Here is a 17,444-nt window from a genome sequence, read left to right as displayed (position 1 = left end):
ACAACCAACTTACTCCATTTTATGGTATATTATATGACGATGCTATACCAGCGCAACGTTTTTAACTTGTGGCTCTTGGCTGCTTAATGTAAGTTGAATCTGTGATTTTATTTCATTTTAACATGGTATAAGATATAGTATTTCCATAGATCTGAAAATACTTGTGTTAATCAAGTGGAACATGTCAAAATAAAGGAAAGTTACATGTGACTTAAGGCTGCTCTACAGTTTTAATTTTCAGCAGTTTCTGTTCCTCGTGCAAGGCAATGCCTGTGCTCACTAAATAAAATTATATATATTCTGATTAAAATTAGCTGTGTAGTGCTGCAGCTTGTATATTATACAGATGCTCAGTACAAGCTACTTCTTAAATTTTGCAATTTGCTAAGTTACATATGTGAATCTAAGTTGTACTCATTAACCTGGAGCACGAGAACTCGTATAGCTAATGCAAAAACAACTATTGTTGTGACACCATTTGTATATGATATTTTTAATTTTGTTACGTAAATTGTGCTTGGCTACTTGACATTATGTTACAGGCTTGTATATGGACCCCACTGATAAAGTAAACATAGCTTTCATTGTATGGTAAACAGAGCTTTTATTAAAAGTTCTTACGTGTGTCTTTCTGATCACTGTCAGATTGTAATCATATTTTCCTGAACAGCACTTTATTCATTTATCAAAGTATTATTATTTCTTTCCTTTCTCAGACGTTATGTCTGGTTAAAAATGGAAAGTGATGCAGACCTTGATCAAGCGTGACTTCCTTTTAACTGTACGGTATAAGTTACATTGCATTTAGGAACTTTCGGATAGTGAAACGTATCAATAATTACAGATTTCTGTAATTGTATATATACATTTGGATGTAGCTGTATTGCTTTGATGTACTGGTGGATATTGTGTGGTATGACTCTGTAGTTGATAGTATAATTGGTATAATGTCAACTTTATCCTGATGCCACATGTCCTTGACTTCCTCAGCCAGTTGGATGTATTTTTCAATTTTTTCTTCTGTTTTCTTCCGTATATTTGTTGTATTGGGTATGGATATTTCGATTAGTTGTGTTAATTTCTTCTTTTTATTGGTGAGTATGATGTCAGGTTTGTTATGTGGTGTTGTTTTATCTGTTATAATGGTTCTGTTCCAGTATAATTTGTATTCATCATTCTCCAGTACATTTTGTGGTGCATACTTGTATGTGGGAACGTGTTGTTTTATTAGTTTATGTTGTATGGCAAGTTGATGATGTATTATTTTTGCTACATTGTCATGTCTTCTGGTGTATTCTGTATTTTCTAGTATTGTACATCCGCTTGTGATGTGATCTACTGTTTCTATTTGTTGTTTGCAAAGTTTGCATTTATCTGTTGTGGTATTGGGATCTTTAATAATATGCTTGCTGTAATATCTGGTGTTTAATGTTTGATCCTGTATTGCAATCATGAATCCTTCCATCTCACTGTATATATTGCCTTTTCTCAGCCATGTGTTGTATGCGTCTTGATCGATGTGTGGCTGTGTTAGATGATACGGGTGCTTGCCATGTAGTGCTTTCTTTTTCCAATTTACTTTCTTTGTATCTGTTGATGTTATGTGATCCAAAGGGTTGTAGAAGTGGTTATGAAATTGCAATGGTGTAGCCGATGTATTTATATGAGTGATTGTTTTGTGTATTTTGCTAGTTTCTGCTCGTTCTATAAAGAATTTTCTTAAATTGTCTGCCTGTCCATAATGTAGGTTTTTATGTCGATAAATCCCCTTCCTCCTTCCTTTCTGCTTAATGTGAATCTTTCTGTTGCTGAATGTATGTGATGTATTCTATATTTGTGGCATTGTGATCATGTGAGTGTATTGAGTGCTTCTAGATCTGTGTTACTCCATTTCACTACTCCAAATGAGTAGGTCAATATTGGTATAGCATAGGTATTTATAGCTTTTGTCTTGTTTCTTGCTGTCAATTCTGTTTTCAGTATTTTTGTTAGTCTTTGTCTATATTTTTCTTTTAGTTCTTCTATAATATTTGTTTTATCTGTTCCAATTTTTTGTCGGTATCCTAGATATTTATAGGCATCTGTTTTTTCCATCGTTTCTATGCAGTCGCTGTGGTTATCCAATAAGTAATCTTCTTGTTTAGTGTGTTTTCCCTTGACTGTGCTATTTTTCATACATTTGTCTGTTCCAAAAGCCATATTTATATCATTGCCGAATACTTCTGTTATCTTTAGTAATTGGCTGAGTTTTTGATTTGTTGCTGCCAGTAGTTTTAGATCGTCCATGTATAGCAAATGTGTGATTTTGTGTTGGTATGTTCCAGTAATATTATATCCATAATTTGTATTATTTAGCATGTTGGATAGTGGGTTCAGAGCAAGGCAGAACCAGAAAGGACTTAATGAGTCTCCTTGGTATATTCCACGCTTAATCCATATTGCCTGTGATGTGATATTATTTGAAGTTGTTTGGATATTAAGTGTGGTTTTCCAATTTTTCGTTACTATGTTTAGGAACTGTATCACTTTAGGATCTACTTTGTATATTTCCAATATCTGTAGTAACCATGAGTGGGGTACACTATCAAAAGCTTTTTGGTAATCAATGTATGCGTAGTGTAGCGACCTTTGTTTAGTTTTAGCTTGATTATTCACTTCTGCATCTATTATCAGTTGCTCTTTACATCCTTGTGCTCCTTTGCAGCAGCCTTTTTGTTCTGCATTTATAATTTTGTTCTGTGTTGCATGTGTCATTAATTTCTGTGTAATGACTGAAGTTAATATTTTGTATATTGTTGGTAGGCACGTTATGGGGCGATATTTTGCTGGGTTTTCTGTGTCTGCTTGATCTTTAGGTTTCAGTTAAGTTATTCCTTCTGTAAGTGTATCAGGGACTGTGTATGGGTCTGCAATGTAACTGTTAAATAATTTAGTTAGATGTGAATGTGTTGAGGTGAACTTCTTTAGCCAGAAATTTGCTATTTTATCATTTCCAGGGGCTTTCCAATTGTGCGTAGAATTAATTGCTCGGGTGACTTCATGTTGCAAAATTATCACTTCAGGCATAGGTGGTATCATCTTGTATGTGTCTGTTTCTGCTTGTATCCACCGTGCATTTCTGTTATGGTGTACCGGGTTTGACCATATGTTGCTCCAGAAGTGTTCCATGTCTGTTATCTTTGGTGGATTGTCTGTTTTAATGTGTGTGTTATCTATTGTCTGGTAAAATTTCTTTTGGTTTGTGTTGTATGTTTGGTTTTGTTTCCTTCTATTTTCACTTTTTTTGTATCTTCTAAGTCGTTTGGCCAATGCTTGTAATTTCTGTTTCTTTTCATCTAATTGCTCTATCGCTTCTTGTTGTGAGATTTTACCTAACCTTTTTCGTTTTTTGTCTGATATTTCATTTCTTATAAATTGTGTTAGCTGTCCGATGTCTTTTCTCAGTTTTTCTATTCTGATCTGTAGCCTGTGTTGCCATGCTGGTTTTGTGGGTTTCTTCTGTGTGTGTGTTGGTTCTGATCTCTGCCTAGTGTGTATATTTAGTGTAGTGAGTGCTCCTATATAAATCAGTAGTTGTTACTCTTCTATAGTTGTATTTTCATTTATTTTGTTGTGGATGATTGTGTTGACAGTTGTTATTGTTGTTTCGACTTGTGGGTTATTTGGTGGTCTATGCAAGAATGGTCTAATGTCTGTATTTGTGTCTTTGTATTCTATATATCTCAGCTGAATTTTTTTTTTTTCTATATCTAACATGTGTGTCACTTCGTGTTCTATTTGTGCTTGTTCTGGTGGCTGTCTTAAGATTTCGTTTTCCTCTGATTGTTTAATTGATGTGTGTTGTTTTTTGTTTGTTTGCTCTGGGATGTTTGAGTCCATTACTGTATTTTCTTCTTCTTCTGATTGCACATTATTTTGTTCCAGTATTTGTTGTACTTGTTGTTTGATGTTTTATAATTCTGACTGGGGTATCCTGTTATTTTTTATTATTACACGGATCTGATCAGCTAGTCGTCGTTCTGTTAAAAATTTTAATTCTGGGTATCTGGTAATAAATGTTGTGTATACTTGTGATCTGTATCCTGTTGTGTTGGTTTCTAAGTTTGTTGCTTCATAATAACAGAACATAAGGTGCCGTTTAACTTCATCTGACCATCTCATCCTCTGTCTTTGTTTTCCTTCTAGGGTGGTTGCAGGAAGCATATCCTGCAAAACACCTCTATTTGGATTTAAATCATTTTCCGTGTGGCTAGCAGTGTCGTTACCATTGTGGACGGGCATAGGGTTCAAGTGTCGTCCCCGACCATGACAGCGCTTGTCCGAGGCTTCATTAGTTCTGTCCTGAACCAATGAATCAGACTAAAAGGGGGGTTAGCCCTATTAGTGGTTTGTTCTTTTTGTCGCCTTTTACGACTGGCAGAACATACCGAAGGCCTATTCTTTTCCCAAGACTCCATGGGGTTTATTATTATTATTGTTTGCACTCACCTTTTTATTATTATTATTATTATTATTATTATTATTATTATTTTTTTTTTTTTTTTTTTTCTCTGTAACATAGCTTTCCCATGCTGCTGCTGCTACTTTGTCCTTGAGGCAGCTGTTTTGTCTGTTGTATCAAAGTTTTGAGTTTGATTGTCAAGTGAGATCCTCTCTAAATCAGAAATCAAAATCTCTTAAAAGATGACTGTGTTAATCACATACTTTAAAATATGTTGTTGATGTTGGCACAGAACATGTTTGCTTAAGGAGAGTATAAGAACTAGCAAGGGGAGGCCGCCAATTGTGAAATTCAGATTCGATTCATACTGCGCATAATAAAAGCTCATGGCCAGAGGTGTAATGTGGCAAAGCACCAAGATGCACTTCTCAACCGTTGTCAAGAAAATCGACAGTTAAAAGAAACCGTTGCCGTGAAATACTCTCTACGATTAATTATTTTTGACAGCGTCGTGGCACAGCGGTAAGCGCTCGGGTTTGTAATCCAAAGGTCTGCTTGTGTCTGTGTATGTGCGGATGGATGTGTGTGTGCGTGTGAGTGTATACCCGTCCTTTTTTCCCCCTAAGGTAAGTCTTTCCGCTCCAGGGATTGGAATGACTCCTTATCCTCTCCCTTAAAACCCACATCCTTTCGTCTTTCCCTCTCCTTCCCCTCTTTCCTGATGAGGCAACAGTTTGTTGCGAAAGCTTGAATTTTGTGTGTATATTTGTGTTTGTTTGTGTGTCTATCGACCTGCCAGCGCTTTTGTTTGGTAAGTCTCATCATCTTTCTTTATATATATATATATATATATATATATATATATATATATATATATATATATATATATAAAATTTGATTATAATAGAGGGAAACATTCCACGTAGGAATGCTTGTGTCTGTATATGTGTGGATGGATATGTGTGTGTGTGCGCGAGTGTATACCTGTCCTTTTTTCCCCCTAAGGTAAGTCTTTCCGCTCCCGGGATTGGAATGACTCCTGACCCTCTCCCTTAAAACCCACATCCTTTCGTCTTTCCCTCTCCTTCCCCTCTTTCCTGATGAGGCAACATTTTGTTGCAAAAGGTTGAATTTTGTGTGTGTGTTTGTGTTTGTTTGTGTATCTATCGACCTGCCAGCACTTTCATTTGGTAAGTCACATCATCTTTGTGTGTGTGTGTGTGTGTGTGTGTGTGTGTATACACATTTGAATTACAAAAAACAAATACTAAAAAAAAAAAAAAAAAAAAGTTGCTTACCGCTGCGCCACGACGCTGTACAAGATTATTAATCGTAGAGAATATTTCACCGCAACAGTTTCTTTTAACTGTAGATTTTCTCGACAACGGCTGAGAAGTGCATGTTAGTGCTTTGCCACATTACACCTCTGGCCACGAGCTTTTATTATGCGCAGTATGAATCGAATCTGAATTTCACAATTGGCGGCCTCCCCTTGTAAGAGAAAATGTTATGTTTTCTTTAAAATAATGATTGAACTTAATTCTTCAGTTCACTAAATAATTTTCTTTTTATACAGGTGTTCATCGCTTTGTTGTGAACAGCCGCTACAGAGCAAAGCCAGTCCTAGAAGATCATGAAGGTCACAGTAGATGTGAAATATGCTTTCTATCAGAGCCACCCCAACCACCAGCTGCAGAGGACTTTTTCAGTTATAAAAAACCAATTATTACATCACCTGTCCTATTTACAGAAAGTAATAGCTGTGGTTTTACATCACGCCAAAATAATGACAAAGAAGGTGAGAAAGACTATGGGGAAGTGGATTACATCACGCCAAGCAACTTGTATAGTGAAGCATATGGGGGAGAAAAGAAAATAAATAGTGCTAAGGAAGAGACAGAACAGACAAAAAATGCAGGACAGGGGAATGAGTCTCGGCTTCGTGGTGGAATGGACATGGATATTGCTAGTGGACAAGTGGATGTAAATTTTGCGAGGAGTAAAAAGATGCCCAGCCATTCTAAATCTGCAAAAGGTGTTGGAGACTGTGACAAATCTCTTAAAACTCTGTTGGGGAGTGTCAGTGCTGGTAAAACTAGTTCTGAATGTGCATCATTTTTTAACAGGCCAGTTGAAAAAAATTGTATGCGTGCTTCTCACAAAGAGCAGAAGTGTCCTATGGTTAGGTTGGACAAAGTGCAATCACAAGTACCAAAATTAAAGAAGTCCATAGTTTCTGTGACTGTACCACTTACCAACGCTGGCAGTAAACGTTTAGGTCCATTTCCTCCAAAATCAAGGGTTTTTGCAGATCCAGTAACTATTGGTTCAGGACCACCAGTACATGTTGTGAGGCCACCTGCACCAGTTAACTCATTGGCACTTAGGTATCAGAAAGGAGTGTGCTGAGATACGTGCTGCTGCTGTGTATAATAGTATTTGATATAGTATAACAGACATTATAAATCTTTCCTATTAAGTATATTGTCACTAACTAAATAGGCCATTTTTATTATACAAATCAAATGTTTATGCAAACATTTTACATTGTCAAGAAATTATGGTAAGTCAGGAAAGTGTATTTTGTCTGTAAAATTTTTTAAAGAAATTGTACTCTTCATTTGTATTATATTTCAGCCATTAGTGCAATGGCATTCTACTAATTGTGGATAAATATTACATATTATTTAAATAATGTAATTACTTGTCAAAATGTTTTTTAAACATTCCATTTTCTATACTATGGACGTAAGCAGTACTGCAAAACATTGAAAAATTCATCCAATACAACAGTCTTCTATATACTTTAACTGTTATTCACTAATTTACTAAAGATTTTGCAGCAGTGTCAGTTTTTAATAAAACAGCATTATTATTTCCATTGTAACAATGTTGACATTGTTCCACCGTAGCTGTTGTAGAATATGTTGTGGATTGGCAAGACCGCCAACCCACGGAGTTTGGAGGAAGCCGAAAGGCACGCGTTTAAGCTCACGCAGGCAGGCGTGAGGTCTGGAGCAGGACAAGGAATTGAGACTAGCAAAAAAACGTACGTATCTTCTGGAATACTTAACTTTAATCCATAATGGGTGAACATCGCTCTTGACGGTACATGTTTTACAGTATCAATAGTAACTGGTAATGGCACCTTGCTAGGTCGTAGCAAATGACGTAGCTGAAGGCTATGCTAACTATCGTCTCGGCAAATGAGAGCGTAATTTGTCAGTGAACCATCGCTAGCAAAGTCGGCTGTACAACTGGGGCGAGTGCTAGGAAGTCTCTAGACCTGCCGTTTGGTGGCACTCGGTCTGCAATCACTGATAGTGGCGACGCTCGGGTCCGACGTATACTAACGGACCGCGGCCGATTTAAAGGCTACCATCTAGCAAGTGTGGTGTCTGCCGGTGACACCACATTCCTCCCCCGCAAATCGGCGGACGGTTGTGGCATAAGGCTTCCGCCCGCCGTCGGGAGGACCCCATGTTGACGTATGCGACGAGGTGGGGAGCCTAACAACAGGCGAAGCTGTGCCACCCGCACCCTGCCATTCGGACCGAGGGGAGCTAGGAAACGCCTGAAAACCAGCTCCAGGGTGCACGCCAACATGCGGTGTATGCGCCCGGAGAGAGACAGGAGGGGCCGAAGGGTCGACCTCCATCAGGCCGGGGCACCCGACGGGCGAAGACGACATATGGTCCGGAGCGGGCAAGAGTTCCCTGGCGGAGGACAACTGGTCACGGGAAGCGATCGGCGGCGCGTGACCCAGGGAGGCGCCCGGCAGTTGTAGCGACGCGTCCACTGCGGGCGGCGCCGGCGGGAGAACAGGCGGCGGCGCGTCGCCATGGGGCAAAATGGAAGGCATCGTCGGTAACACCTGGGGCTGATGCGAACCAGTAGATGGGTCCCCAGGGCGCTGACCGGACGGCACCGTTGCTGAAAGCAGACGGGGAGCGGCAGAACCCGTGCAACGACAGAGGCGCAGCTGATTGAGATGCCGACGCACCTCACCAGAGGCCCCCAAAACCAGATACATAGCGCGGCCGAGGCAGCGAAGAATGCACCCTTTGAGCCAACGCCGTGAACCTCGATAGTTGCGATAGTAGACAATGTCGCCTGGAGCAAAAGCAGGTGTCTGCCGCTGCACAGGAACCTGATGAGGCGGATGTAGCAAAGACATCAAGGTTCGATGAGGGCGACCGTGGAGCAACTCAGCCGGCGAGTGACCATCTCGGTGCTGAGAGCGATACGAGGACAAAAAGAGCAATAACGCATCCTCCCGAGAATGCGACTCTTTTAACTTCAACATCTGTGACTTGAAAGTCCGGACCAATCATTCAGCGGCACCGTTTGACTGAGGCGAAAACGGCGTGGATGTCAGATGTTGAATACCATTGGCCTTTGCAGAATGACTGAAATTCTGCGGACATGAATTGTGGGCCATTGTCGGAAACAATAGTCTGTGGAAGACCTTCAATGCAAAAGATAGCAGATAACGCTTGGATGGTGGCAGATGACGTCGTGGAAGACAACCGGACAACAAAAGGAAAATTACTGAATGAATCTACCACAACCAACCATCGAGCATTCCAGAATGGACCAGCAAAATCGATGTGTAAGCGTTGCCAGGGGGAAGTGGCTTTTGGCCATGCAAAGAATTTCCGCGGTGGTGCGGATTGTTGTTCGGCACACGCCATGCAAGAAGAGCACATATTCGTAATCGCAGCATCGATTCCGAACCAAGTACAGTGCTGTCGAGCAAGTTGTTTCGTTCGCACTATACCCCAATGTTCTTGGTGGAGAAGCCGTAAGACAGAGGACTGTAACAAACGTGGGACCACGACCCTGGACTGATCATTATCAGAATGCAACAGCAAAACACCACGTCATACAAAAAGTCTTTCCTTGTGAGCAAAATATCGGCGAACCAACGGATCCCCGATCCGTGACTTTGACAAGGGCCATTGAGTAGCAACGAAACACAGAACGGTAGAAAGGACAGGGTTGGCAGCTGTAGCTGTAGCTACACGGCGAAAATCAATCAGAAACAATTCGACCACGTCATCGGTTTCCGAATCAATGAACATGCAAGCAAGTCCGGAGGAATCAAATGCTCTATCCTCAGCAACAGGCAAACGGGACAACGCATCGGCGTTTCCATGCTTAGCAGTGGACCGATACAAGATATCATAGCAGTACTGCGAGAGGAAAATAGACCAGCGAATGAATTTGTGCACTGTACGTGGAAGTACAGGCTTGGTCGGATGAAAAAGCGATGTCAAAGGTTTGTGGTCTGTGATGATGGTAAAGTGACGACCATACAAGAAATCATGAAACTTTGTAACACCAAATATGAGAGCCAATGCTTCTTTCTCGATCTGTGAATAATTTCTTTGCGCAGACTAGAGCAATTTGGACGCAAAGGCAATAGGGCGATCCTGCGAACCATCTTTGTGCGCAAGCACAGCACCGATCCCGAAATCCGATGCATCTACCATCAACAAAAGGGGTTTCTGGGGATCGAATGGCATAAGGCAAGTATTGGAAAGCAACGCCGATTTCAACTGGCGAAAGGCACGTTCGCATTCCATCGCCCAGACGAACGGAACACCTTTACGGCGTAAGCGATGAAGCGGAGCTGAAATGGAAGAGGCATGTGGCACATATTTATGATAGTAATTGATTTTTCCCAGTACACTCTGTAGCTGCTTCAAATTCTGCGGCGAAGGCAAGTCTTGTATGGCACAGAGGTGCTCTGGACTGGGATGTATGCCTTGGGCATTGAGTACATGTCCCAGATACGGTAAGTCACGAGCAAAAAACACACATTTGTCCTTCCGCCCATTTTGTCGCAAGACCTGAAATAATGTTCTGAGATTAGCTAAATGTTCTTCTTCTGTCTGTCCGGAGGTCACTATATCGTCCAAATAGTTTGCTGCAGTAGGGACTGACGCACAAACAGTTTGTAAATATTGCTGAAACAATGCAGGGACGGATGCACACCCGAATGGCAGTCGTTTGAATCGGTACAAACCAAGATGCGTGTGAACCACCAAAACGCGCTGGGATTCTTCGTCCACCGGTATTTGCAAGTACGCATCTGCTAGGTCCAACTTCGAAAAATATTTACCCGGGCACAGTTTGTCAAAAAGATCTTCCGGGCGGGGTAAAGGAAAAGTTGCAGTCACTAGTTGGGGATTCACTGTTGCCTTGAAGTCCACACAAAGTCCCAATTTTCCAGAAGGTTTTGGCAAAATTACTAAGGGTGATGCCCAGAGAGAAGCCTGCATACGTTCAATTACACCTTGTGATTCCAAATCGTTTAATGTTCTTGCGACCTGATCACGCAATGCGTGGGGAACATTGCGCGCTCTGAAAAATTTCGGGTTGCACGTTTACTTCCATTTTCAAATGTGCTTTATAGTTCTTAGCGCAACCAAGGCCCAGTGCAAAAATGTCTGCAAATTCTTCACATAGACGAGAAACACTGGCTGAAGGCACAGTCTGGTTCACTGAGAGGACCTGATTTACTATAGACAAGTTAAACAACTGAAATAAATCGAAACCAAACAAGTTCACTGCAGCAGAAGCATGAAGGACGTAAAATGACACAAGTTTTGTTTGTCCTTTGTATGTTGCAAGAAGGCTGCACTGTCCTAACACAGGGATCGCTTGTCCTGAATAACTACTTAACATTTGCGGCACGCAACGGAGGTGTGCCCAGCTGTTTGTACGTGTCGTGATTGATCAGTGAAACTGCAGCTCCGGTATCGAGCTGGAATGGTATCACTTTGCCGTTAATGTCCAAGTCTACAAAAAGTTTATTGTCCTGCTGACAACAAGAGCGATTGTCTCGTGCAACGTGAACTGACACTGGTACAAAATCACATGACGGGATTTCCGTCGATGTTGACGCGCACTATTTGTGGGACGAACACAGTCACTGTTAGAGAGAGTGGCACTGGGAGGAGTGGCGTGAACTATATGAATTTCCATGGGCGAAGTTTCACGAACCTGAGTATCCTTGGTTCGAATTCGGCGCGAAGCAAAGGGCCGGGAATGGTTTTGAGCTTCCGATCGGAGCTTTTTCTGGCAAACACTTTGAACATGTCCTTTTTTATGACAGAAAAAGTAAATAGCCTGGCGTGACGGGCAGTTCTCACGCAAATGTCTAGTAGCACACCGCGGGCATGATTTCACTGCACTTGCTTGCTGGCGCGGTACACGTGGCTGAGAGCCAGGCGGCTTTGGCGCGGCCGGGCGCAAGGACTGTTTACTGTTCCGTGCAGTTCGCCTGGCGGGCCGGTTAACCTGACACACGGGTGGCGAAGTTTCAAATGATTCCTGACCAAAGTCAAGTGTGTCCTGCCAATCCAATATGTCCATCACTTGTTGAAGGGAGGGATTGACTAGTTTCAAAATCTGTTCCCTTATACGAACATCAGAAATGTTCTGTGCAATTGCATCACGTACCATAGTATCTGAATAAGGGAGTCCACATTGACACTCAAAAGCACAATCCCTAGTAAGGCCTTGCAAGGTTGCAACCCACTCCCGATTAGTCTGACCTGCCGTACGTTTTGTACGAAAGAATGTATACCGTTTGGCAACTACATTGACTGATTCTTTGAAATATTCATCTGATGCAGACAAAATTTCGTCGTAGGACAGAGTTGCCACATCACGTCGGGGAAATAATTTGACTATCACACGGTATGTGTGGACGCCGACGGACGAAAGGTGATAAGGCTGCCGCTCATTACCTTGAATTCTGTAGGCGGCGAGATGGAATCCAAATTTTGGCGTGACCACTCCGTCCAGCTTTCCAGTGCCGCATCAAAAGGACGAAAAGGTGGTGCAACTGCGTGTTGTGGCTGCGTGAGCGGTGGAGCGGCGGCTGCCGCATCGTTTTGCATTGCACGTTGACCCTGGACGAGCTGTCCAAGGGCATCCAGTAAGGCCTGCGTCTGCTGGTTCTGTAAGCGATAAAATTCGGACAGTACATCTGGAGATTGTGGCGAAGCCTGCGTGAGCTTAAACGCGTGCCTTTCGGCTTCCTCATAGTGGATTGGCTGTCTTGCCAATCCACAACAGAATAATTCAAACAAAATCTAACATAAGTAGTGCAGAAGTGCCACAATCAAGCAGTGTTAACTGGAAGCAAATTAACCTATTGAGTGAGTGTAGATGGGGATTTCTATGGATTCATTGCAGATGGTAAGGACAGACAGTCTTGTAAACCAGTTCTGAACACATTTTCTGAAAACTGTCTTTTGAATAGAGACACACAATGGAAATATTTTAGACCTAATAGCTACAAACAGGCCTGACCTTACTGGCAGTGTCAGTATAGAGATGGTTTAGTGATCATGATATCGTCATAACAATAGTTCTTTTATCACCATCATTGTTTTTTGACTCCAGTTTCCTGGGTGTGGTGTACAAGTGCTTGCCATCTCCTTCTGTCTTCATACATCTTCTGTTACAGGACAGCTTTCCATTTGTGTCCTTTCTCCTCCATATCTGATCTTACAGTCTGTATCCAGCGTTTCCTTGGTCTTCCCAATGGTCTTTTCCTACAAGGTTCAGGTTGAAATACTTATTGGCAGGTCTTTCGCTATTCATTCTCATTATTTGCCCATACTACTGAAGCCTGCATTTTTTTTATGACACAGGTAACAGGATCTTCAGTACCTGTTATTCCATTCACCACATTCCTGATTTTGTCCTATCTAGTTATTTGATTCATAGTTCTAATGAATCTCGTTTCTGCTGCCTGAATTCTGCTGAAGGCTGTGTTTAGTAGGATCTGTGTATCTAAACCATATGTAGGCATTGCTTTTTGTGGCATTTTATCATCCCAGAGAAGATTTCTGATTTGACTGAGAATTGGATGCTTTCTGTATCCTGCTGAGTATTTCCTGGTGATGGCTTTTGTGATCGAAATGCGAAAAAGATTCTACCTTGACTCCTCCTAGATAGTATTTGAGGTTGTTCCTTGTATGTTGATGCTCATTTCTACTATCTTTGTTTTGTTTATTTGTAGTCCGAAATTTTTGAATGTGGTGTTCCAGTCATTAAGTTGCTTCTGTGCTTGAGCTTCCCTCTCCCCATGCTATCAAATCATCAGCAAAAACCAGTGCATTTGGTTCGCTGTCTATTTCTTGATAACTTTTATGATCTTGTCCATTACTATTATAAACTGGAGTGGCGATAGACACGTCCTTGTTGGACACCTTTTTGTTTCAGACCATTCTGATCATCTGTTGCCTATCTGGACACAGCTGTAACACTTTGGGTATAGCATCTTGACTTAATCAGTTAGGTACCTTGGCACCTTTAGGTCGTTCAAACATTCCCATATCTCATGTCAACTAATACAATCACAGGATTTCTTCCATATTCCCAGTACTTCTCTGTCAGCACTCATACTGCAAAAATAAGATCCACAGTACCTTGGTCTTTCCTGAATTCATGTTGTTCTTCCTCAAGCAAAGGTTCTATTATCTTTCCAAGTATCATTTCTATGGTCTTTTCTGACTGCTTTAGGGTATGTGACAGCAGCATGATGCCTCTGTAATTTCCACATTTTTGTCTATTGCCCTTTTTGAGCAGAGGGAGAATGATCTCCTTTACTCCAATCTTGTGGGTGTTTGTTTTCTTCCCAAATCACTCTGTATAGCCAATTTAAGCATATATTCCAGCTTCCTTGTTCATATCTGATCTGAGATCATCAAACCCTGTCGACTTTACATTACACATGCTCTTTAATGCTGTTTCTACCTCATACCGTGTTAACGGGTGTCTGTTGATTTGGACTTCATTAATTACTCTATAGTTGTTGATGGTTGTGTTGTTACCATCTCCATTTAACAGCATGTTGAAGTACTTTTTCATTTCAACCCCAACCTCTCCATTTGTTCATATTAAGTTACTGTCATCTGTTTTCAGTGCAAGGATATTTACAGATTCATTTTGTTAACTCTTTAGTACGTTGTATAGTAATTTCCTACTTCCCTGACAGTCTTCCTCTATCCTTGTAGTAAAGTCCTCCCAGCACTTTTCCTTTTCTTTCTGGATCAGTCTTTTTACAACTAGTTTCTTTCTCTGGTATTCCTGTGCAAGATGCTTATTCATTTTGGCTGTCATCTGTTTTTGTTTCTCATGGTCTAATTTTCTTTCAGTATGTTCCTATCTTTTTCTGTTGTCTTCACCTGATCTTTCACCAAGATGTTTCCTTCTCTTATGATGTGGCACTCATTTTTTCCGTCTACTCCACCTTTCTCATTTTTGGGTAATTTGGCTGTTATTCTTGCTTCATAGCTTCTTTTCTTTTCCATGCCTTCAATAGCCAAGTCTTAATCTTTGGCATTCTCTTTTGTTTAAATTTTGGCACTTGAACATTTTAGGTCAGCAATTAATAGCCAGTGGTCGCCATCTAGGCCTCACTGAGTATGACTTTAACATCTGTAACGTACAACCACTTTTTCTATGTGATGATGAAGTCTATTGTAGCCTGTAACTCGCCATTCCAGCTGTATCCCATTACAGGTAAGTTGTTTTGCACACAGAAATCAATTAGGTTATCTCCTTCTCTGTTATTTTTTCTTCAAGTTCATTAAGAAAAATGCTCTTTCTGCTCCATGGTACATCCTATCTGTGATGCATATACTTGCAAAACTGCACGCTGTTTATTACCAGCCCTTAGTCTCATCTGAATGATCCCGTCACTCACGTATTTGACGTATGTCTGTATGTCTATATCTTTATGGAGGGTGAGGCTGGCTCCATGTTTTAAGTCACTGTTGTTACTACTCCAGTACAGCAGACATCTGATTCTCAGTTATTTCTTCCCACAGCTTTATTACTAGTTCTTCACATTTGTTGGTGAGAATGAGGATATTGAGTGTACCAATTTTCAGTCATTCCTTTTTGGGAGGGTTTTGGGTCTTTCGGTATCTTCAATGAGCAACAGGCATTTTTTTGTCATTAGTTCAAGTAGTATTAGAAGAACTGTCACGTATTTTGTTTAATTCATTCTTCCATCTGAGGCTTGGTTTAGGTATGAAAGCAGTATATATTTGCTCGGCAGTTGACAAAGCCTAACACAGTTAAGGATTTTCTTTCAGGGTTTATTCCCTTAGGCTTTGAAGACCCCTCTTCTCCATGAGGCTGTGGTGTCCTCTTCTAATTATTCCCAGGGAGTATGGGTTGCCTCATCGGCCATTCTGAAAGTGTCCTTCTCTGCCAAAGGTGCCATTAAGGTTTTCGCCCATTACCATGGGCATGGCTCCCACATTATGCCCCTTGACACTGGGTCCCTGCCTGAACTTAGATATCATTTCACTCCGGCCTACTCATGTGGAGGATGCCTAACACTGCAGTGTGTATGCACTACACAAGAATTACCCTAGTGGATGATTGGGAAAGTGGTCCTATCTTCCTTAAGCTGCATTAATGGTTCTGTAGAATGCCACCAACCTAAGATTGTGGTTACTGAAATTAATAAATCCATCAAGAAGACTAGGAGAGATTTTATTCAGGAAAGAGCAAATTAGCGGCCGTTCGCATTGTTCTTAATTCCAGTATGATGGCCATAGAGAAAGTATGGGCAATGTTTAAACTGATTTTAAAACCTTCTGTGGAGAAATATGTGCCAAATAAGTGGATTAGTGAAAAAGATCCAACTTGGTTTAAGAACAAAATTCAGACAATACTGAAGAAAGAGAGATTGTTGCATTCTAGGTTCAAAAAATAACACAGAAATGTCATCAGGGGAAGTTGGTACACATTTGTGTGTCTGTAAAAAGACTGATTCGCGAAGCAGACAACTTCCACCGCATATGCTAGGGAAGGATCTCGTTGAGAAACCAAGAAAATTAAGGACCTAAGTAAAATTTGCTCAGTGGATTGAAGGTTTCAATTCAGTCACTCATTGCCAGTCTGGTTTGGCAACAGAATCTAGCCAAAGTAAATTTGGAGTTTTAATTTTCACATTCAAAATATCATCCACATAGGAGGAGCATTAATTTTCACATTGAAAATATCATTCATGCAGGAGGATCGTACATACATGCTACCATTGGACTGTTATACAGGCTCTTGTATGGAAGAGACAGAAATAGGCATTGATGCCATTGAGAAGCAACTGAATGAAAGAGTTGAAAACGAATAAGTAACGAGGTCAGGATGGAATTTAAATTTGGTTTTATAAAGATTGTTCTTCAGCATGGGCCACTTACTTAGCTTGCACTTGCACAAATCTTTCACCAAGTGCAAAGTCCCAACTGACTGGAAGAAAAGCACAGTTGCGTCATGTATATAACAAGGATAAAAGAACTATCTGACAAAATTAGAGACTAATATCCTTAACATTCATTTGCTGCAGAATCCTTGAACACATTCTCATTTCGAATATAAAGCGTTTCTTTGAGTCAGAAATGCTTCTGTCCACAAATAAGCGTAGTTTTAGAAAGCATTAGTCATACAGAACTCAGCTTGATCTTTTCTCACAGGAGATCCTGCTGCAAACCATGGATGGACTGGCAACAGGAGGCAGATTCCATATTGCTAGATTTCCAAAAAGCATATGACATGATGCCCCACTGCAAACTTAAGGAAGGTATGAGAATATGGAATAGGTTCCCAGATATGTGAGTGACTTGAAGACTTCCTAAGTAATAGAAACCGGTACATTTGCTTCGACCGTGGGTGATCGTCGAAGACAAGGGTACTGTTAGGAGTGCCCAGGGAAGAGTGATAGGACCACTTTTATTGTCTGCATACATAAATGGCCTGGAGGGCAGGATGAGCACCAATTTATAGCTCTTTGCTGATGAAACTGCGGTCTATGGAAAGGTTTCATCGTTGAATGGCTCTAGGAATATAAAAATATTTTCGACAAAATTTCTAATCGGTGCGATGAGTGGTAGCTTGCCCTAAATGTAGAAAAATGGGAGTTAATGCAGGTGAGTAGGAAAAAGAACCCTCTAATGTTTGGATATAG

At 40.9% G+C, this 17,444-nt stretch overlaps 1 protein-coding gene across 1 annotated transcript in view; it reads left to right on the top strand.

Annotated features, from left to right (window-relative positions):
• LOC126202945 (uncharacterized) overlaps positions 1–7,105 on the top strand; it is a 111,517-nt gene extending 104,412 nt beyond the window's left edge. Inside the window, exon 4 of the mRNA XM_049937047.1 lies at positions 6,018–7,105. Within this exon, the coding sequence (XP_049793004.1) occupies positions 6,018–6,850 (833 nt within the window). The 3' untranslated portion in view covers positions 6,851–7,105. The remainder of the gene's footprint in view (positions 1–6,017) is intronic.
• Positions 7,106–17,444: the final 10,339 nt, after the last annotated feature.

This window comes from Schistocerca nitens, chromosome 9 (assembly GCF_023898315.1).
Source record: "Schistocerca nitens isolate TAMUIC-IGC-003100 chromosome 9, iqSchNite1.1, whole genome shotgun sequence".
NCBI lineage: Eukaryota > Metazoa > Arthropoda > Insecta > Orthoptera > Acrididae > Schistocerca > Schistocerca nitens.
The sequence above is the reverse complement of the archived record's forward strand: the minus strand, read 5'-3'. Positions and strand labels throughout refer to the sequence as shown.